The 23,720-nt window shown below is 42.5% G+C and overlaps 1 protein-coding gene across 3 annotated transcripts in view; it reads left to right on the forward strand.

Moving 5' to 3' along the window:
* The window catches only part of PPP1R42 (protein phosphatase 1 regulatory subunit 42), a 107,783-nt gene extending 84,787 nt beyond the window's left edge, over positions 1 to 22,996 (forward strand). For 2 of the 3 annotated variants that reach the window (XM_033935138.1, XM_033935139.1), the window contains exons 7-9: positions 204 to 332; positions 10,150 to 10,327; positions 22,489 to 22,996. In XM_033935138.1, coding sequence (XP_033791029.1) covers positions 204 to 332; positions 10,150 to 10,327; positions 22,489 to 22,573 — 392 coding nt within the window. In that variant the 3' untranslated portion in view covers positions 22,574 to 22,996. The remainder of the gene's footprint in view (positions 1 to 203; positions 333 to 10,149; positions 10,328 to 22,488) is intronic. The other variant, XM_033935140.1, reaches the window with a different exon arrangement.
* The last annotated feature ends 724 nt before the right edge of the window (positions 22,997 to 23,720 follow it).

The following is a 23,720-nucleotide window of genomic DNA, read 5'->3' on the forward strand; positions in this document are numbered from 1 at the left end:
TTAAACTTAAGGGGCTCCTTTTACTAAGGTGCGCTAGTGGTTTTAGCGCCTCCATAGAGCTTGCGTTAGTATTTTTCGTTTAGCGCAAGGTTAGCGCATGCTAATCTTTAGCATGCACTAAAAACGCTAACGCACCTTAGAAAAAGGAGCCCTAGGTGTTGTTTAGTAGATGCTGCTGAGTATCTGCATTTTATTTTACGCAGAAATTCTTGATGGGAAAGAAATACAAGAAATGGCAAGACAATTTCTAATGAACTGGAAAGCATCAAAAGAAGCCAAGAAGAAAATGAAAGAAGCTGTTATAAATGATCAATTTCTCTACCCACACCTATGTGAGCATACTTCTTGATTACAGAATTATTATTGGCTTTGTAGCTTAATGACAGTCCTAGTTTTGGAAAAATTTAGATCCTGATTTGGCAAGCGTACATTTACAATTTCTATTTGTGATACACTTATTTTTTTAGCAATTAAGCAAAGTATTTTGTGGAATTCTTTCCTTATTACTCTTGTCTGAAATAGGGTTCCAAAGTGGCTCCCTCTCAGCAGAGACAGGCTGAGTCAGTCCAGGCTTAAGCCAATTGGATTTAGAGTCCTGCTTTTCTGTAAACTGGAAATACAAATATTAATGCACCTAAGCATCTGCGTTATATCAGCTTTACAGATACCAAGCCCAGAGCAAGCTAACCCATTCCAAGTTCTATGCTCTATATATGCTTTTCATTTTATCTGCTGCTGCATGAAGCCTGTATTTTTTTTCCTGTCCCTATACCATGGTAGTCTGTGCTCAGACCACGAGGAGGCAGAGTACAACACTCCCCATCTATATCTTCACACTTCTAGTTTAAAGCAGAAGCGTAGATCGGCTAAGAATAAGTAGTCACAGAGACATAGGGTACTTTTGTCTGTCTTGCTTTACCTTACATTCCTATTGCCATTGGAGAAGAGAGACTACAGACAGAATATGGCAGAGGTACAGAGAAGCCCAACAGCAGAAGTGATAGACTAGGATATGAAGGTCAAGAAGGATTACAGGACCGGAGGCAACATGGATTCACTAGAGGTAGGTCTTGTGAGACAAATCTGATCAATTTCTTTGACTGGGTGACAAGAGAATTGGATAGAGGATGTATGCTAGATATAGTGTATATCTGGATTTTCAGAAGGCGTTTGACAAGGTCCTGCATGAACGACTACTTTGAAAAATTGCGAGCCATAGGATTGAGGGTGAAATACTAACGTGGATAGAAAACTGGTTGGTGGATAGAAAACAGAAAGTGGGGGTAAATGGACAATACTTGGACTGGAAAAGCATTACCAGTGGAGTGCCGCAGGGTTCAGTGCTTGGGCCTGTGCTCTTCAACATATTTATAAATGACCTGGAAATTGGAACGACGAGCAAGATGATTAAATTTGCAGACGATATGAAGTTATTCAGAGTAGTGAAGACACAGGAGGATTGCGAAGACCTGCAACAGGACATAAACACGCTCGAGAAATGGAAGTTTGACGTGGATAAGTGTAAGTTAAAGCATGTCGGTAACAACAATCTTGTACACGAATACAGGATGTCTGGTGCAGTACTTGGAGAGACCCCCCCCAGGAAAGAGACTTGGGAGTACTGGTTGACAAGTCGATGAAACCATCCGCAGCAAAAAGGGCAAACAGAATGCTTGGAATGATTAAAAAGGGGATCACGAACAGATCGGGCCATGGTGTACCAGGCCATGGTGCGACCCTACCTGGAATACTGCATCCAGCACTGGTCGCCATACTTGAAGAAGTACACGGTACTACTCGAAAGGGTCCAGAGAAGCACAACTAAAATGGTTAAGGGGCTGAAGGAGTTGTCATACAGCAAGAGATTAGAGAAACTGGTCCTCTTCTCCCTTGAAAAGAGGAGACTGAGAGGGGACATTATTGAAATGTTCAAGATAATGAAGGGAATAGATTTAGTAGATAAAGATAGGTTATTCACCTTTTTCAAGGAAGGGTGAACGAGAGGGCACTCTCTAAAGTTAAAAGGGGATAGATTCCGTACAAACGTAAGGAAGTTCTTTTTCACCCAGAGAGTAGTGGAAAACTGGAACACTCTTCCGGAGGCCGTCGTAGCGGATAACACCCTCTAGGAATTCAAGGCAAAGTTAGACAAGTTCCTGCTAGACCAGAATGTACGCAGGTAAAGCTAAACTCAATTAGGGCTCAGGTCCTTGACCTAGGGGCTGCCGCAGACTGCTGGGCACGATGGACCACTGGTCTGACCCAGCAGCGGCAATTCATATGTTCTTAGTGTATTTAGATTTTAGCAAAGCCTTTGATAGTGTTCCACATAGACGTCTAATAAATAAACTGATGGGTCCCAAAGCGATGGGCTAGGTCAAGAACTGGTCGAGTGGAAGCGACGGAGGGTAGTGATCAATGGAGATCACTCTGAGGAAAGAGATTTACCAGTGGTGTGCCTCAAGGTTCTGTTCTTGGGTCTGTTCTTAACATTTTTATAAACGATACTGCTGAAGGGTTGTCGGGTAAAGAACTTATTTGCATGACAGAAGAGCGGGACTTAGATGTGATTGTATGTGATGATCTTAAGGTGGCCAAATAGGTTGAAAAGGTGACGGTGAAAGCTAGAAGGATGCTAGGTTGCATAGGGAGAGGTATGGACAGTAGGAAGAAGGAGGTATTGATGCCCCTGTATATGACTTTGGTGAGACCTCATTTAGAATATTTTGTACAATTCTGGAGGCTGCACCTTCAAAAAGATATAAAAAGAATGGAGTCAGTCCAAAGGAAGGCTACTAAAATGGTACATGGTCTTCATCATAAGGCGTTAGGGGACAGACTTAAAGATCTCAATCTGTATACTTAGGAGGAAATGCGGGAGAGGGGAGATATGATAGAGACGTTTAAATACCTATGTAATGTAAATGCGCATGAGTTGAGTTTCTTTCATTTGAAAGGAAACTATGCATTGAGAGGCCATAGGATGATGTTAAGAGGTGATAGGCTCCGGAGTAATCTAAGGAAATACTTTTTTACAGTTAGGGTGGTAGATGCATGGAACAGTCTCCCGGAAGAGGTGGTGAGTCAGAGACTGTGTCCGAATTCAAAAGGGCCTGGGATAGGCACGTAGGATCTCTCGGAGAAAGAAATAGATAATGGTTACTGTGGATGGGCAGACTAGATGGGCCATTTTGCCTTTATCTGCCATCATGTTTCTATGTTTCTAAGTAGAGGTGAGAGATATAGGAGAAGACAAAAGAACAGAGGGTACAGCTTATTTATGCAAGAAGAAAAGAACAGATGAGTGGATAAAGGAGGAAATAAGCAAAAGAGATGGGTGGCGAGAGGGAAGATGTAAAGAAGAGATAAATAAATAGAATAATCTAGAAAAAGAAGAAAAGGAATGGTGAGAAATTAAACAAGTGAGGCAGCTTATAGAATGCTGTACTTAGAGGAAGCAATGAGAATAAGGACAAACAAAGAAGCTGAAGAAATTAAATAAAGATAGGAGAGAAAAGTTGGAAAGGAAGACAAAATGAGGTATAAGATGGAAAAGACGAAAAAGAGGAATTAACAGAGAATAAATAATACCAGGGACACAGGGCAGAAAATAATTTATTTTTCTGTTAGTTATAATTCTGTTTATTAAATTATGTGGTTGATATCTCAGAGCTAAGCCAGATTCCCTGGTTCATCTCTAACTTAAGGAACTACTAGATGCATTTTAATGCTGTATAGTCCACCCTCCCCCTCCCCCCCACACACACACCAAAGCCTGATCTGTTTCATGACACTTTTAGCTAATATCAAAGTCTATTCTTATACAATTTGTTGGTGGACTCTGGGTCACAGTTCTTGGATCAGATCTGTACAACTATTACCTTTCTTTGTCCTCTCAGTTATGTACATCTATTTATTTTCTCAATAAATCGAATTTTAGATATATAATCTCCTCTGAAGGGCTCCTGTAAAGTGGATATCAAATATATAAATAACCATGAAATAAACATTTGTGGTAATGTACATTCCTGTACTTAATCATAGATTCCCACAGAACTTCTTTGTATCCTCTAAATCTACTGTATATCAAACTTTACAGACAATGTGACATAAGTGGGGGGAGGGGAGAGTGTGACGCAGTGGTTAAAGCTACAGCCTCAGTAACCTGAGGTTGTGGACAAGTCACTTAATCCCCCCATTGCCCCAGATGTATTAAACAGATTGCAAGCCCACTGGGACAGATAGGGAAAAATGCTTGAATACCTAAATAAATTCATGTAACCATTCTAAGCTCCCCTGGGAGAATGGTATAGAAAATTGAATGAATAAATAAGTGAGAAAAAATATCTGACAAAAAATCAGTACAGAGAACCTATGAGGCTGAACCATCCAACAAAATAATGCCTGAGCACAACAGCCTGTTATTGACATTGGACCGTATACAACTAATGTGTAAATTAACTGCAAGCCAACATCACAGAGTATGGGACATGAAATTATGAAATTCTACTTCCAAATCCAACATTTCTCCCTCTCTCATCCCCTGGCTTCTAAGCTGTACAGCATCTTTTGTCCCAGCCCTATGCCCAACATTTCTCCAATACCATGCTGCATCTCTTCCTTCCCTCCACCACTATGTTCAACATTCATTCCTCTTTCATCCCTTTCCATCTGTCCCACCCTACCCTCTCCACCACAACATCCAATATTTTTCCCTCCCTCCCTGTCCACCACTATCATGTCCAACAATTCTCTCTCTTTCTTCCTTTCCCCATGTACACCATCTCTCTTTCCCTCCTACTCCATGCACTTAAGTCCAACAATTCTCCTTTTCTCTTTCCTCCCCCATGCAGCAGCATCTATTTCTCTCCTTCCCCACCATCCCACCCCTGCAGCATGTTTCTTTCCCTCTCCTCCTAACCCCCCCAGCCCATACAGCATCTGTCCTTCCCTGCGTTCCCAAACCTCCACCCCCAGCCCATACAGCATATATTTCCCCCCCCCCAGCATGATCCTGTGGCATGACTTCTTTCTCCAGCTCCTGACTCCCTCACCTACTTCCTTCCTGGCCACTGTAATTTCAAATCTTTGGGCAGCTGGCAGCAGCAACAAGGTGAGCCTGCTGAAATCTTCCTGCCCCAGAAGTATTCATTCTGCAGCAACTTCATATTCTCATGTAGTCGGGATGCTGCAAAATGAAAGGTTCCAGGGCAGGCTCATGGCATCAGGCTCACTTCATTGCTGCTTCTGGCTGCCAGAAGATTTAAAATTATGGCAGCCGAAGAAGAAGTAGGTGGTGGAGTCGGGAGACAAAAAAACTGACTCTTCTGACCTCCAACCACCAAATTTGGGGAGGCTATAGCCCCTGTGCCCCCCCCCCATCCCCCGTTCTGACGCCTATGAGTGTATATTGTGTATGAAAGAAGAGTAGGACTTTGGTATGATAGTATGTGTTGATCTAAAGGTGTCCAAACAGGTTGAAAAGGCAATGGGAAAAGCTAGAAGGATGCTAGAGTGCATAGGGAAAGGTAGGGCCAGTAGGAAAAAGGACATTTTGATGCCCTTGTATAAGACTATGAGACCTCATTTAGAATATTGTGTACAATTCTGAAGACCACACCTTCTTTTTTTCCCCCATATCTTTATTCATTTTAAAAACCAACACCAAGTGCAATATATTATTTTTTGGCAGGCCTGCCTGTCTATTTTATTTTATTTTTTTATTTATTTAAATTTTTATTAGAATTTTACAATTTTATAAAGAAACAGTTCAACAACAACAATCCCACAGCACTGGGATACAACATCATAAAAATCAATACACATCAGCAAATACAGTATCAAGTACATGACTTCCACCTCCCCAGCGGTTCCCAGCTCTACCCTCTTCATACCATATAAAGGAAAAACAAACAAACAAAAAATACCCATTCCAAAACAGACCTCCCCAATAAGAAAAAGATCCATAACCCCCAAAAAGAAAAAGAACATAGTGTACTCCCTTTGTGGTTCCTTCATAGAGACTCCCCTATATTCCCACAAACCACCCCCCTCAGCTCAAGAAAAGAATTAAAGAAGATGTAATATTTTTTCCTTTATTCTTTTTTTTTATAGGGCAGATATTTTGCGTGTGTATTCACTTGATCTATTTATAGCACTATACACTTGGGTTTACAGTGTTTGCTTTATCCCCATTTTGTCTTGGGAAACCTGCTACTTTGAAGGAAAGGCAGGAGAGGAGAGATATGATAGACATTTAAATATGTGGCATAAATGTGCATGAAGCAAATCTCTTTCATTTGAAAGGAAACTCCAGATTGAGAAAGTATAGGATGAAGTTAAGAGGTGATTGGCTCAGGAGTAATCAAAGGAAATATTTTTTTAACAGAAAGGGTGGTAGATATGTGGAATAGTCTCCAAGTAGAGGTGGTAGAGACAGAGACTGTGCCTGAGTTAAAGAAAGAGAAGGACAGGCATGTGGGATCTCTTAGGGAGAGGAGGAGATAGTGGATGCTGTGGATGGGTAGGCTGGATGGTCCATTTGGCCTTTCAACTGCCTTCATGTTTCTATGTTTCTGTAGGGCAATGCAGTTGCAGATGGCTCATTCTGGGGATCAAAAATCCCTCCTTGTGCTCCCGAATAGCAACTTGGCATCTTTGGTGCAATGCAGATGTCCTGACGCCTCTGGACCCACAAGGAGACACGGAGCATTCCTTCAGATGTCTATGGAGCATCCTGTTCAGGGCTTTATTCCTGATTTTGTCTGTATTATAGTTGAAGCCTATATGATTATGACAGGGTAGAGTACCTATCTGGACAGCAGAGGGAGCCCGAGCAATCAGTGAAGCTCAGTGAGAGAGCCTGAGAGGAGAGCTAATTTGCATAAGATCTGTAAATGCTACTGGGAGCTGTCCACTCACCCTGAGTGGATTGTAGTGCTGTAAAGGACAGCTCCCAGCATAGAGCTCAGAAGAAAGAAGCTCCTTCGGGAGCTGGGTGACCCTTGGGAGAAGGAATGCTGGCCTCTGGCCTAAGTCCCAGTATGCCCTGAAGGCCACTGCTGACTGGCGCTGACAAGGGGGCCCGGTGCAGTGGAGTAAGGTGTCTAGGATGGCCAACCCTGACAGGGGGGACTGGTGCAGCAGTAGAAAGCCCGGTGGTGGAAGGGTCTGCGGGGATCTATACACTGGTGGAGAGATCCAGACCTGGATTGAAGCCCGGTGGTGGAAGAGTCCGTGGGGACATATACACTGGCAGGAAAGAGCTAAAAGTAGTTGAAGCCTGGAGTCAAGAAAGGGACTCAGCCTTGACGACCGGCGGAGGGACCAGTGAAGAAAGATCCAGGTGGTGGGGACCCATAAGACCAGGGAGTGAGAGACTGGTGGTGGCCCCACAAGAGACAGCTGGAAGAGCTGACAGAGTCCAAGGCTGAGAGGGTCAGGCAGCTGATCAGCAGTGGGACCGGAGTGGCATTGGCCAAGATCTAAGGAACGTCTAGCGGAGGGATTGACTGGGATGATGGCAACTGGCAGAGTTACCAGTAATGGCACAGGAGGCTGCTGAAGATGGAGAAGGCCAACGGAGGATCGGAGGAAGGACTCGGGAGAAACCTGGAGAAGACAGAATCCAGGGAGGATTCAGGAGAATGAGAAGTCCAGGGAGGATGACCAGGAGGTGTTGTGAAAGCCCTGGTCATTTATTTTATGAGGAATTTCTAGTCCCCCTGGATTAGGCAAATGCTTACTTGCCTATTCCCATATTTCCAACTCACAGGAAGGTACTAAAGGTTCCGTGTGCTGGAGAAATATCTCCAATGTTGGCGCTTCCATTCGGTCTCGCAACAGCACCTCACACCCTTACCAAGGTAATGGTAGTTGCTGCAACTCATCTGTGCAAGGTAGGGATCCAGCTGCATCCATGCTAGGACGATTGGCTGATCAGAGCTTTGTCCAAAGCCAACAGCAAGAAAGCAGTGGTGCCAGTTACCTAACTGCTACAGGACCTGAGTAATATCATCAATTACAGCTGAACCATCTAAAGCCGGCACAATCACTAGGTTACTTAGGGATCCATTTCAACAAGGTAGAAGACCATATTTTTCTTCCAGAGCCATGCAAACAGAAGTTAAGATACCAAGGCAAGGCAAGCTTCTACAGCTTGGCACTATCTATTGGTGTTGGCATCGATAGTAGCGACTATAGAGATTCCTCCTTGGGTAAAACCTTATCTACACTCTCTCCAGGATGCACTATTGTCCTGCTGGTCTCTGCATATGGATTCTCTCCAGATGCTGCTGACCTGGATGGCAGAGGCATGTCACAGTTTGAGTTGGTGGCTTCAGCTGGAGTTAGTGTCCAAAGGCTTGCCTTTACGTATATCCTCTTTGGTGATCCTGATGACAGATGCCAGTCTTTAAGGCTGGGGAGTGTCATCCCGTTCAGGGCAGATGGTTGCCCTCTCAGAGGAAATATGTATCAACAGACTGGAGCTGCGGGCCATTCGTCTAGTGCTACAGTCATTGGAGAGCACTCTAGAAGGCAAAGACTCTGGAGACTGCTTTGGTACATCTCATTAGTTCATTACTCATGTCTTTTGCACTAGAAGGGAAGATTAGGTTCTTACTTTGATAATCTTCTCTCTAGTAGAAAGGCATATGAGTCTTGAAGGCCCACTCTGTCAGATTGCATTTAGCCTGCTTATTGGCTGGTATTTTCAGATGCTGTATTTTCTCCTGTCCAACAGGTCTGAAGAGTGATGAACTAAATCGCTATTGCAAGGGGCATATGAGAGCCTGTGAGAACTACGAGCATAACTGTTAGTGTTGGTTGCTGTCAGGTAAGTGGTTTGTCTGGTTCCACCTTGTTTGAGAGTGTAAGAGTATGTTTCTATTGGCATTGATTTCTTGCAGAGCAGAACAGAATGGGCTTGGTTGGGGAGTTTCCCATATCCCGCCTCTTTATTTCTTCTCTTATAGTAATTGTCAACTGCTTTGGTACAAACTGAGGGGCTACACACAGCCCTGTGATGAAGGAGGCAGAGCCGAGAAAGAAAAAAATGTAGTTGATGCCTTTTACACAACTCATGACTAGAGATGAATAACCCACTGGTTCAAGACTCATATTCCTTTAATTAAAAAGAAAATTATCAAGGCTAAAAGGTTTCGACAAAATAGAGCAAAAAACTTTGTTATTCACATTATCAAAAGTGACTCGAACAAAACTGAGGGGCGGCAGACTCAGGACTAATGTCAGGAAGTTCTGCTTCACACAGTGAGTGGTGGACGCTTGGAATGCTCTCCTGGAGGAGGTTGTGACAGAGACCACCATTCTGGGATTCAAGGGCAAGTTGGATGCACACCTTCTTGCAAATCACATTGAGGAATATGGGTGAACAAGGTGTCCATTAGGGAACACCTAGCTTGGCCTCCGCGTGTGCGGGTCGCCGGACAAGATGGACCTAGGGTCTGATCCGGTGAAGGCATTTCTTATGTTCTTATGTAGAACCTAATCTTCCCTTTTTACTCTAAATTAGGTGTCTTAACCATTATAATTGTTCAACGTTAAAGTGAACGTTTAAAATCATTAAAAATATACATGGACCTACTTAAATTTCCGCTGTGGGGCTAATTGGGCATTTTCAATGGCACTTAACCAGATAGTGCCATTGAATATGTCTGGTTGGTACCCAAGCCGAAACCAGCTATTTTGTGGCATTTTGGGGGCAGAGTCTGCACTTGACCGGTTAAGTGCTGATAATGAGCACTTAACTGACCATGGTAATTGCATAAATAGAACACGCTTAAAACACAGCTCTGTCTTTATGTAGCTCTTCATAGTCAGTTAAGTGCTAAATATCAAACATAACTGGCTATGTTTTCATTGGCTCCATATACCTGGAAATTCTGTGCTGGAACTGGAAATACAACTGCTACTATTATTTCTATAGTACTACCAGATGCATGCAGTGCTGTTCATTAATAGCCCGGGTATAGTTGATCACTGCTGTCTGAATTTTGGGCCCTATAGTTATTTCTGAATCTGACAAATACAAGTAGCTTTTCATGCCTAGCATAATTTTTGAAGGTACAATTCCTGGTACAGTTTAGTAGGTATAAAATCTAAACAATTTGAACTTTTTATATACTGCAGGTGAATGCAGCAGCGCAAGTATTTCCCTTATACCTGAACATTGCAATCACTCAAGCTTTCTAAGCAGAGAAAACTCAAAGTATTCCTTTGGGTCTCTTCCTCCTGGGCATCAAAATAAAATAGAGACTATTCTAAGGACCCAGAGAAGGCGAAACATTAGCGTTGTTGACGAAATCAGGTAAGCTTAGTTGAGCACCCTTATTACCAGATTAAATGTTCTCCAAGCAGAAGTTTCCTGAACTTCAGAACTTAACCGTTCTACTCCCTCACCATTACCCACCATTTTAATATGATTAGCAGTGGTTCAACAAAAATTCTCCTCTGCTTCCTCATCTACTTTCTCCATCTCATTTATCTAAAGCAGAAGTTCCTGAGCTCCTTTGGAAGGACAGGCTAAAATCAAATCAAATCAATAATAGTGGTAGTAGCAGTAGTGGTGGCAAAAGCACAGGGCTCTAGGTATAAATATGTACTCACAGATCCCAGAAACCTACATAGGTTTCCAGTCCTAGTACAAAAGAAGGGGACAATGCCTGTATACATGCATTGAGTAATAGGCTCTGTTCTAACTGCAGTTATTGGGCCTAGATGACAGATGAGGTCCAGAGGGAGAAGGAGCACATCTGTTTCTGTGTCCACATTCACTGATGGAATTTCATTTGGCATCTTGACCTACACAGTTTGGAAGCCACTGCCATACAGGCCAAAGCATATAGGATAAATATCCTTTTTTCAGCTACTACATAGAACTACACTCATTGCTTTTTAAATATTGTTTAGTGACCAGAAGTGACATTACCTCTGTCTTGTATACATCTTGCCAAAAGCACTGAATTAAACCTATGTATTTTTTATTTAAACTTGACATCCTACTTTCCGCAGAACACATCAAACTAGCTACAAATCTAGAAAATATGAAATATAGTAATAATAAAATATAAATTAATAATCCACATTCATATCAACCTCATAAATTCTGCATCAATATGTTGCTTCTCTTTCATTTAGTTTTTAACTAAACCATAGTGTGGTTTTTGACGCTGGCCGCAGCGGTAACAGCTCTGATGGTGGTGAGCCTTCTTTAGAGCCTGAGTTGGATAGTCAACTTCCAAAAGAGTTACCTTCAACCAACTCGTGCTTGGAATATCTGGGTGTGCGTTTCAACATGGCACAGAGCCATGTTTTTCTTCATGAGCTACATAAACAAGCTCAGGAAGCAGATTGTAGAGATCTTGGCTTTTCCAAGCTCCATGGCCGGGCATTACCTGTGGTTGCTGGGCTCCCTGGGCGAGAGCTTATATTTGCCTGCTTCAGTGCTCTCTTCTGTCCAGGTGGTCTCCACAATGCCATTCCCTGCAGATGCAGCTCCCCTGTACTGCGGACAGAAAGCACAGTTTGCGTTGGTGGCTCCAGGGGCATGCCTTGTTAAGGGATATATCTCAGAATCAATGCATGGGTGACTCTCATGGCTGATGCCAGCCTGAGCAGCTAAGGGGCCCATTGCTGTGGTCATCCACTCCAGGGCAAGTAGACCCCATCAGAAAACAACTGGTCCATAAATCATCTGGAACTGATTTGCCATTTGATTGGCCTTGCTGGAGTTGCAATCTTTTCTGACAGAGAAGGTGTTTTCAGACAATGGTACTACTGTGGCTTATGTGAACAGACAAGGAGGCACAAGAAGCGCTCCCCTATGCCTAGAGGCATGGATATTATTCCAGTCGGCAGAAATTCACTTGCAAGCTCTCAGCTACCCACATGGCAGGGGTAGAGAACGTCCAAGCTGACTTTCTCAGAAGGCAGACTCTGGATCTGTGGGAGTGGTATCTTGTCCCAGAGGGCATTTTCCCTCAATATACAGAGTTGGGGCAAATCGGACATGGATTTAGTGGCCACAGCCAAGAATACGAAGACAGTTTGCTTCTACAGTCAAATAGCCAAGTGGGGAAGTACTGGGCTAGATGCCCTGGTTGAGCCCTGGCTCACAAAGAAGCTTCTCTATGTATTCCTATCGTAGGCCATGATGAGTTAGATCATCCGCAGAATAGCGAACCATCAGGGGCTTGTGATTCTGGTGGCTCTGGACTGACCCCGCAGGTCTTGGTATGCAGATCTGTTGCATCTTAAAATGCAGGTGCCTGACACTCCCGGTTCATCTGGGGTTCTTCAGTCAAGGCTCAGTTTCCATGGAGAATCCAGAGGTGTCCACTCTGTTACCAATCTTGATATCATCCGCAAAAAGGCAAATCTTTTCTTCTAATCCTTCGGCAATATCGCTTACAAACATATTGAACAGAATTGGCCCCAGCACCAATCCTGAGGCACTGCACTACTCACCTTTCGTTCCTCTGAAAAAAATTCCATTAATTACCACTCTCTGATGTCTGTCCAACAACTAGTTTCTAATCCAGTTCACTACTTTGGGCCCTAACTTCAGCTAATCAAGTTGTTCAAGAGCCTCCTATGAGGAACCATGTTAAAGGCTTTGCTGAAATCTAACTAAATTATATCTAGTGCACTTCCTCAATCTAATTCTCTGGTCACCCAGTCAAAAAATTCAATAAAATTCATTTAGCACAATTTAACTTTAGTAAAGCCATGTTGACTCAGATCTTGTAACCCATTGGATTCTACTGTTAGAATTTCACTATGCTCTCCTTCAGCAATACTTCCATTATTTTTCCAATAACCAAAGAGAGGCTTAATGTACTGTAGTTTCCCGCTTCATCTTTGCAACCACTTTTGTGAAGAAGAACCACATCCGCTCTTCTCCATTCCCATCGAACCACTCACGTCTACAGGGATTTATTGAACAAATCTAAGTGGAGTCACCAGAACCTCTCTGCGCTTCCTCTATATCCTGAGATGGATCCTGTCCAGTCCCATGATTTTGTCCATCTTCAATTTTTCAAGTTATTCATAAACACATTTTTCCATGAATGTCGCGGTATCCACCCCATTCTCATGTGTATTTTTGCCTGCCAATTGTGGTCCTTCTCCAGGATTTTCTTCCTTGAACACAGAACAGAAGTATTTGTTTAGCACGTTTTGCATTTTCCTCATCACTCTCCACATAGTGGTTCATAGTTCTTTCAGTCTCGCAAATCAATTTTTCATCTTTCTTCTTTCACTAACTTTCAGTAACTTCTTTCTTCTTTCAGTAACTTATTAACATAGTAGATGACAGCAGATAAAGACCCGAATGGGCCATCCAGTCTGCCCTTCCTAACTCAATTTAAATTTTTTCTTCTTAGCTATTTCTGGGCAAGAATCCAAACCTCTACCCGGTACTGTACTTGGGTTCCAACTGCCAAAATCTCTATCAAAACTCACTCCAGCACATCTATACCCTCCCAGCCATTGAAGCCCTCCCCAGCCCATCCTCCCCCAAACAGCCATATACAGACACAGACTGTGCAAGTCTGCCCAGTACTGGCCTTAGTTCAACATTTACTATTATTTTCTGATTCTAGATCCTCTGTGTTCATGCCACGCTTCTTTGAACTCCATCACCATTTTCCTCTCCATCACCTCTCTCAGAAGCGCATTCCAGGCATCCACCACCCTCTCTGTGATGTAGAATTTCCTAACATTGCTCTTGAATCTACCACCCCTCAACCTCAAATTATGTCCTCTGGTTTTACCATTTTCCTTTCTATGGAAAACATTTTGTTCTACGTTAATACCTTTCAAATATTTGAACATCTGAATCATATCTCCCCTGTCCCTCCTTTCCTCTAGGGTATACATATTCAGGGCTTCCAGTCTCTCCTCATACGTCTTCTGGCGCAAGCCTCCTATCATTTTTGTCACCCTCCTCTGGACCGCTTCAATTCTTCTTACGTCCTTCGCCAGATATGGTCTCCAAAACTGAACACAATACTCCAAGTGGAGCCTCACCAACGACCTGTACAGGGGCATCAACACCTTCTTCCTTCTACTGGCTACGCCTCTCTTTATACAGCCCAGCATCCTTCCGGCAGCATCCACTGCCTTGTCACACTGTTTTTTCGCATTTAGATCTTCGGACACTATCACCCCAAGGTCTCTCTCCCCATCCGTGCATATCAGCTTCTCACCTCCCAGCATATACGGTTCCTTCTGATTATTAATCTCCAAATGCATTACTCTGCATTTCTTTGTATTGAAAAAAAATTTTGTCTTTTTTTTTTTTTTTTTTTAATTTCTAGCCATTTGCTCTTCTGCCTGTGCCTTCACTAGACGTATCTCTCTTTTGGCTTCTTTCATTATCATCTGGTATTCCATTTTCTGCTCCTCTTCTTGAATATTTTTATATTTCCTGAACACCAACTCTTGCCTTTATTTTTTTCTGCCACTAGTTTGGAGAACCATATCGATTTCCTTTTTCTTTTGTTTTTATTTTCCTCACATAAAGGTTGGTAGCCATTTTTGTTGCTCTTTTCAGCTTGGAACACTGTTTTCCACTTCCCTTATGAACTTCCATCCTATTAGCTCTTTCTTCAGATACACCTCCATTTTACTAAATTCCACACGTTTGAAATCCAGGACTTTGAGTTTTGTGTGGCTGCCCTCCAATTTAGTTGTTATATCAAACTAAATTGTTTGATAATTACTACCGCCCAATTGGGCATCCACTCGGATTTTAGAGACGCTTTCCCCATTTCTGAGCACCAGATCCAGTATTGCTTTTTTCCTCATCAGTACTGTCGCCATTTGTCTGAGCAGAGCCCCTTGAAGGGCATCCACTATCTCTCGACTTCTTTCCGATTCCATAGATGGAATTGTCCAATCCACATCTGGCAGGTTGATATCACCCAGGAACAGCATTTCTCCTTTCTTCCCTAGCTTTTGGATATCTGCAACAAGATCTTTACCAATTTGCTGTGCTTGAATCGAAGGTCTGTAGACAACACCCATGTAGATAGAAGTTCCATCTTCTCTTTTCAAAGCTATCCATATCGCTTCTTCATTTCCCCAGGCACTCTGCATTACAGTCACTTGGATATTGGTCTTTACATAGAGAGTTACTCCTCCACCTTTTCAACCATCTCTGTCCTTCCTAAAAAGATTATAGCCTGGTATGTTTGCATCCCATCCATGGGAATCACTGAATCATGTTTTCTGTGATTGCTACAATAACCAAGTCTGCTATTGTTCGGTTCTTTTTCTGGTGCAGTCAAATATGTATGTTGATATCACATAGGATTTGTCAGCACTGAAAAGGCACAGAAACTTAGTGGAGGATGAAAGACAAGCCAGGAGAAGGGATAAGAGAATCATAATGGATGTAGTGCTTTTATGGCGTTTAACTAATAAACACATCCTCTAAATTTTTTTCATTGTGTCTTTTTTTATCGGTTAACTAGAAGCCTTACTTATAAATTTCTCCCAATGTGGCCAGATTAAGGTGCATATGGATTCCAAAGGGAGTCATGGCTTGTATCCCTTGGATGAGGACCATCACTGCAGTAGCTGAACTAGATTAGAGTGGAAGAAGGTTGAAAGTATGGAAAGACCCTAGCTAGTGGTAAATTAAAATTTTATGGCTTTCTACTTACTTTATAGAACCTGCTTCTAATTTGTGTTGGAAGCCCAAAAGAATCTGTTTTCTCAGAGGCCTGTTATATTAAAGAAAATATACATGCAGTGGGCCTTTTATAACCTGAAAATAATAATAATAATAATGGCTTGTGTGATTGATTCTGCAAGAACAAGTCAACAGTTTGTAATTTATTTCTTGTTTATATCCCGTCATATCTTGCATAGACTAATAATCCTGTATCACATACAATTATTGCCTTTATCTGGTTCTGGCTGCCTCTTTCCAGAGCCCTCCTTTTTCAAGATCCTCAGTTTTTAGCTCTTTTAAAGCTGCATATATTTGCTGCTTCAGTGATGATTAATGTTTGCCATAAATTTATTGCCCATTGCATAAATTTTCCCTGTTAAGTTGAATTTTAACTATCTTGTTCTAACAGTCATGTAGAATATATAGTCATCTGATATGTAGCCAGCTTTGCTCTCTTAGACAAAATGCTGATTTTGTTTTTCATTTACATTGAACATAATTTAGTATTTTCAATGCAAAATACAAAATTTGAAATGACACTATTTGTTTAACTTGGTTTTTTGTCAGTGCTCTGGGAGTATTCATTTTGCAGCCTTGGTTTTTTTTTTTTCCATATGGAATGTTTGGCGACATGAGAAATTCAGTATCTGAAATTTCAGAGTTGCCAAGGGTGAGCAGTTTTTAGAAGGGAGACTTACAGCATGGCACAGTGTGCAAATTTTTTTTTGTTTGTTTCAAACCTCAACCCCACATCTTTCCAGAAAAATAACTTATTGCACTATTTGCGATTGCTAAAAAAATCTTCATCAGAACTATGAATCCTTCCCCACCAGGGCAGAAAGTTCATTAACTTCAAGTGCAGATATAACTGCACTGCAGACCAGCACAGATGGGCTTCTAGTATAGCACAAGAATCTTTGATCAGTGCACTCACTATCACAGAACGATAGCAGATGTCACCTTATTTGCCTATCACAGTAGTTCCCAAACCTGTCCCTGGGGAAGTCCAGCCAATCAAGTTTTCAGGATATCCACAATGAATATTCACGAATTATAATAGCAGTTCCCTGATAGCCTAGCATCTCTCCCCCCCATCGCGGGTCCAGTGGCTGCAGGCCCTAACCCTCCCCCCTTGCTTGTGGGTCCAGCGGCTTCAGCAGGCTTCCCTCCTTCCCTGCTACTGGCACACGCCTTGCAGAGCGATCCGATCTCTACATAGGCTTGCTCGACGGTGCTCAAGACCTTCCCTCTGCTGGGCTCCTCCTTATGATGCAACTTTTTTTTATGCATCTTAAGGAGGAACCCAGAAGAGGGAAAGCCACGAGTACTGGCATCCAGCAAGCCTGTGTCGAGATTGACTCGCTCTGCAAAGTGTGTGCCAGTGACAGGGATGGAGGGAAGCTGGATGGAGCCTCTAGACCCATGAGTGAGTGGGGGAGCTGGAGTCATTGGCCCCGATGGAGAGGGAGCAATGTAAGGCAAAGTAGATGGAGGAATTGGCCCAGGAGGGGGGTTGGGGCTAGATTAAAGGGAACTGCAGCTGAAGGTAAGGGAGTGAGAGGTGCTTGACCTATGGAGGGGAGGGCCGGAGCTGAAGGGAAGGGAGAGAGCTACAGAACCTGCAGGTACAGGGAGCTGGAGGGAAGGGGGAAAGGTGCTGCACCTGTGGAAGGGGGCTGCTGTAGGGAAGAGAAAGGAAAAGGAGATGCCATACTAAGCGAATGAAGGACTAGGGAATTAAATACTGAACACAACAAAGAGAGGGAGTGGCACAAGGGGTATCAAAAACAGAGGAGAAATAATGGAGATGGAGAGGAGAATAGGGACAGGGACACAAAGGGAGATGCTGGTGCAGTGCCAGACATGGGAGGAGGTATATGGACACAGAAGGAAAGTTCTAGATATTAGAGAGAATAGGAACACAGAAAGGAAATGAGTAATGCAGAATGTAGAGTAATGATGATAAATACAGGGAGATGGACACAGGAGAGATGCTGGACAGGGAAGTATAGGGGACACAGAGAAGGGAAAGATAGGTACACAAAGATGGAAGATGGATGGTGAGCACAGAGAAGAAATGTCAAATGAACAGGAGACCCTGGCAAGTGAGTTAAGAGAAGACAGAGGGAAACATAAATCAGAGCCTGGGAACAACATGGCTTGAAAAATAAAATGACCAGAAAATAAAAGGTAGAAAAATAATTTTATTTTCTATTTTGTGATTAGAATATATGAGGACTGAAATGTTTATCCTGTTGGTGCTGGTGTTAGACATTGGTAGGGCCCAGGGCAGAAATTTGAGAGGGGACTCAAAAACCCACTACTAACCTGTGCCATCTTCAGCTTCCAGCAGGCTTTCTCTAGCCAGGCAGCAATTGCCCTAATTGCACTCCTTGGCCCAACACCATCCCTGGCATGTGTGATCTTTATAGGAAGAAATTAATCTTTTTTTTCTTTGGCGTTGTAAATACATGGAAGGTATGGCTTCTTGAGATTTTGATTTAATTTATGCTTATAATTTATGGTCAGTTATTATATATTTGACATTGGTGTTCTGTGTGTGTGACCGAGTTATATTATATGAGTTGAATTTTCTATGTAGCATTCAGTTTTCCTGATAGTGGAGGAGATATTGTGAGGGGAGATGGGTTTTGTTGTTCCTTTTTCTGTATTTGTGATTTATAAAATCACAGTTGTACAGAATATTGTTCCTTTCTATACTTTAATAAATGATTTCAATATAAAATAGCTTTTCAAGACTTGTGCAGATGTGATCAAACAAAGTCTGTGGAGACTGGGCAGGGACAGGGACAGAATCCGTGGGCGGAACAGAGTCCACAGGGACTGGGCGGAGATGGGGACAAATTTTTCCCCGTGTCATTCTCTACTTTGGAGGAAAGGTGGGAGAGGAGAGATATGGTAGAGATGTTTAAATACCTGCATGGCAAAAATATACATGAGTTGGGTCTCTTTCATTTGAAAGGAAGCTCTGGAATGAGAGGGCATAGGAGGTGATAGGCTCAGGAGTAATCTAAGGAAATATTTTTTTCAGAAAGGGTGGTAGATGTGTGGAATAGTCTTCCAGTAGAGGTGGTGGAGACAAAGATTGTATCTGGATTCAAGAAAGCGTGGGACAGGCACTTGGGATCTCTTAGGGAGAGGAAGAGATAGTGGATGCTGAGGATGGGCAGAGTAGATGAGCCATTATCATGTTTCTTTATTTCTATCCTTTCTTCATCCTGCTTGAAATGAATTTCCCTGTGAAGACATTTCCTACTCAAGATTTGTCTTGTTCATGTCTAGAGAGATTTGTTTTTCTGTACAATAGAAGGCAGAAACTAAATTAAGGGGCTCATTTTCAAAGCACTTAGACTTAGTGCTTTGAAAATGGGTCATAAATGTTTTTGGATTCTTGAAATTCACAGAGGCATCAAAGGGCATATGGCCATTCTAATTCATGGATCCTTATGGCCATTTACGTGGCGGCCGGAAAGAAGCCTCCCCCCCACCCTTGTGGTTTGGGCTCATTCTACCAGAGGTGTTTCGTCCTCTTGGGCAGAGTCATCGGCTGTTTCTCTGGATAAGATTTGCAGGGCTGCTACCTGATCTTCCTTACATACGTTCATCAAGTTTTACAGGATCGATGTGGCGGCAGTTTTTAGTGCCTCTTAGCAGCAGGTTCATCAGTCCCACCCAGAATTTTCGGGACTGTTCTGTTACATCCCACTGGTCCCAGAATAAAGTGGGATTGTATAAGAACGGAAGATTAGGTTCTTACCTTTGCTAATTTTCTTTCTTGTAAATCCATACTTTATTCCAGGAACCCGCCCTATACCTTGCTGATTTGCTATTTGCCTTGATATATTCTGATAAGCTGGATTTCTATTTTCTGACTCGCCTTTTAAGAGTTCCATCAGAATGGGTTTAGCACTTAGTTTTGGAGGGTCCCTAATTTAGGCGCAGTGCAGGCTGTGTCTTCTTGTAGTACTGGTTTGTTGCTCAGGTTTCTAATGTTTTGTGACCTGTTCTCTCATTTTTCATTATTGCATTTGTTGATATGAGCAGAATTGACTTATTTGTTGGGGAGTGTCCCCGTCCCCCTTTCTCTCTTGTTCTTATTTTCTACAGAAGTTCCTGGCTGCTTTAAGACTAACTGATGTTCACAGGGACAGTGATGAGGGGGATGAGGATGAGGAGTTTAAGCCTCTGAAGTGCATCTCTGCTATCTTGTATTTTAATTTCTTTCTCTAGTAATTCAAGTCAGATGTGTAGTATTGTTTTATATATAAAGTCTGACTTCTTAAGCATATATTAAATTTAGATATTAAATATATATTTCCTGCATCTATTTTGATGACCTTTCTTTCTAACTTTGTCAGACAATTATGGATTGGGGTTCAGCCCCGGCCTGGCCCTACCCTTATTAGCCTCCCCAAACAACGTAGCCACCAGTAGCCTATTCTTAGCACTATCCCCCAGATTCTATAAAGGTCGCTCAAATTTGCATGCCGAAATTTGAGTGTGAACCTGAGATGTAAACGCAACTTAATAGGTTAATAAGCCATTAACAATAGTTAGATGCTAACAATTATTAATTGGCACTAATCAAGATTTGCAGGAGCACTTGGATGCGAACAATTCTATAACACTAGATGCCCAAATCCCCTAGTGTGTAACAAAAAAGGTGGATGTGGCCATGGCAGGAGCGTGGACTTGTCAGGGGCATCCCAAAATGTTGCCTGCAGTGATAGAATTCCAGGGATGCGCACTTGATTTGCATGCCAGGATTTAAACTAGGTCTCAACGCCCTTCATAGAATAGCATTGAACACAGAGGGGTTTTTTTCCAGCGCCTAATTTTCAGTACCATTTTCTGAATCTGGCCCTAAATGATATAAAGAATACTTGCTCTATGGCTGCTTAATATTCAGATCCATATTAGCATTCCCACATTGTAAAATTAATTCTTTTTGTAAATAACAGCTTTGATGCACTCCAAAATGTAGATTGTAGTGGGATATTGCCATGTCCTGGATTGTTGGAGCATGAGGCTTTTGCTCTGATATGTCTCTGACTTCTGGCAATCAATAATTGACTGGACTTTTGGTTGATATTTGTGTTGCCTCGAGTCCCAGATTAGTCCCTGGTTGTTCAGTGATACTGTACATCTTGTCAGAAGTAGACAGTGAAGCATCTCTTGTGGATAGGGAAATTGTCTTTAACTAAAGCCTCAATCCAAGTTCAAGTTCAAATTTATTTGATAAATCGCCTATTAATAACATTCTAAGCGATGAACAATATTAAAATAAAGTAAAAGAAAACAAACAGATTTTTTAAACAATTTTAAGACAATGTGTTAGACAACAAGTATTATTAAGAAACAAGTAAAAAGTCAAAGTGCTAAAGAGTTTCTTTTTACATGTAGCTTGGTGACAAACATGATACAAAAGGGAAAAAGGGAAAAGTTACAATATTTTAAGCAAGAAAAAAACATAAAAGGATAAAAAACATAGGGAAGGGGGAGGTAATTTTAAAAAGAGATACACATTAGTTATGTCGTTTAGTTATTAAAAGCATCCAGAGGGAGTCTCATCACTGTACAGTAAAGAATAGAGGGTGCCATTTATCAGTATAGTAGACAAAAAAGAATGCAATATCCCTTCAAGGGAGCATTGAGTAAAGTTATTCAGTGTCTCTAGCATTGTTCAGTTTTGCAGTACATCAAATATGTCTTCTAAGCGTAATGCCTGGAGGACAACGCAGTATTTGATCTTGCATAGTGAAAAGTGTTCATGAGTAGCTGTAACATGTCTTAACTATAACCTTTGTGAACACCTTATGACATATGCATATGGAGTGGAGGAGTAGCCTAATAGTGCAGAAGACTTTGGGCTAGATTCACTAAGCAAACCGATTGTGTACCGATCGGTTTGCGAGCCCTTTAAGACCCGATTTCCCTCTGACCCAATTCACTAACCTGTGTCCTGATCATCCTCTGATCTACAAATGCAAATGAGGGGGAACAGCATTTAAATGCAGACAGGAAGCAATTCACTAAAATAAAAAAACAACACTGACTGGGCTGGCCAATCCAAAATAAGCAACTGCTGAGGACCAGTCGCTGAGGTCCTTTCCGGCTGAGGTCTTTTCCGACTGCCCTGCCGCCCTGCTTTCTGCCCCGTCTCAGCCCTGATCTCCTGCCCTTCCCTGCACTGCGAGCCCATGGTTTTAACCCACGGGTTTAAAGTGGGTTAAAACCACAGGCTCGCTGGGCTAGTAAAAGTTTGTTTTTTTAAAAATAAAGTTGTGGCTCTTAGACGCATGCACAGACCATCTACAGATGGTCTGCACATGTGTCAGGATCGCACACTAGCGATCCATGCGGTCGGAGGATGGCGTTCCTCCGATTGCCCTCATTTAAATTTTTTGTTTTGTGGATTGGTCGGGCCTGCACGGATCAGCCACGGATCGGGCATGCAAAGCAGGTAAGTGAATCTAGCCCTTTGATCCTAGGGAACTGGGTTCCCACCTCAACTCCTTGGGATCCTGGGTAAATCACTTAACACTTCATTGCCCCAGGTACAAAAACAGATTGTGAGCCCAATAGGGACCTTCATATAATGTGTACAGTGCTACATATGTCTAGTAGTGCTATGGACTTTCTATGAACATGACCTGATAATACATTTTGAACTGTAGTATGAAGTATATGTTCGAATTGGAATATTTAATTATTATAGTTAAATCTGGTGCATTTATCTTTTCATGACTTTTCTTTTGTTGCCACAGACAGCTGACTTTGAAAAATCCTCAGCACTCGCTGCCAGGACAAAAGGTGTCTGAGCCTCACCACCTCAGTCAGGTTGCTCATTAACCACAAAAAGAAGGCAGTGGATCTTTTCTGTTCATTGGGTTTATTGGGCAAAAAAGAACAAGAACCAACTTCTGACATTTTTGAATGCTCAATGTGTAACATTTCAAAAGCTGTAACATAATTCTGGGCCTCTAGTCCTTTCCCCTGTTTTAAAGTTTTGAAATAACAGATTAAGACAGTTTTCTGTGTTTTATTTTTGGAACTCCATAACCAAAGGTGAAAAATTATTAGCCATAACTTCTGAAGGAGGAGATTGATTTTAAAATATGTTTTAAATAATAATCTTTGTTTTCAGTTGGTACTGCAATTTACTCCACTATGGGCTAGATTCACAAAGCAACCGATCGTGTACCGATCGGTTTGCGATCCCTTTACGACCAGATTTCTCTCCAACCCCATTCACTAATGCCTGCAGCGATCCGATCCCGATCCTCCCATGCAAATTAGTAAAACCCCATGCAAAATAGCCAAGTGATTGATTCACTAACAATTGCTTGGCTATTTTCAATCGGGTTTTACTATTGGCAAACCCGACTGCTGCAGACCTGTCAGTAACTGAGTTACCGACAGGTCTGCAGGTTTTTTGATAGGCCTGCCTGTCTTTTTTATTCATTCTTTTTCCATGGCATAGATATTTTGCATGTATTACACAAGCAAAATAACTGCCCCATAAAAAAAAATAATTAATAAAAGACAGGCAGGCCTGTCAAAAAATGTGTCCCCCACACACAAACGTGTCCCTCCCCTAAAAAAAATGCACCCCCACCGAAGAAAAAAGCAGGAGGGATGCCAACTCCCTCCTGCCATCAGCGATTAAAAAAACCAAAAACATTCCTGATGCTTCATCATCCCCCCATCCCACGCGAATATGGCAGGAGGGATGCCAACTCTCCCTCTTGCCACCCCCAACCAGCATGGCATGGCACTCGCCACCCCCCCGGGGGAGGAACCCAAGGCACCTGAGCCAATCAGGGCCTTAGGCTCCTCCCTGTGTATCACATGATGCACCAGGGCGGGGCCTAAGGCCCAGCAGACGTGTCGCTAGATCGGGAGGAACAGGAAGGACTGAGTACCCCTCCTGCTCCCAACATAGAGGTATGTGGGGGCCGGGCCACAGTGGGGTGGGAGGCCTATGGAGCAGGAGGGA

The sequence above is a fragment of the Geotrypetes seraphini genome, chromosome 2 (genome assembly GCF_902459505.1).
Source record: "Geotrypetes seraphini chromosome 2, aGeoSer1.1, whole genome shotgun sequence".
In the NCBI taxonomy this organism is placed as follows: Eukaryota; Metazoa; Chordata; class Amphibia; order Gymnophiona; family Dermophiidae; genus Geotrypetes; species Geotrypetes seraphini.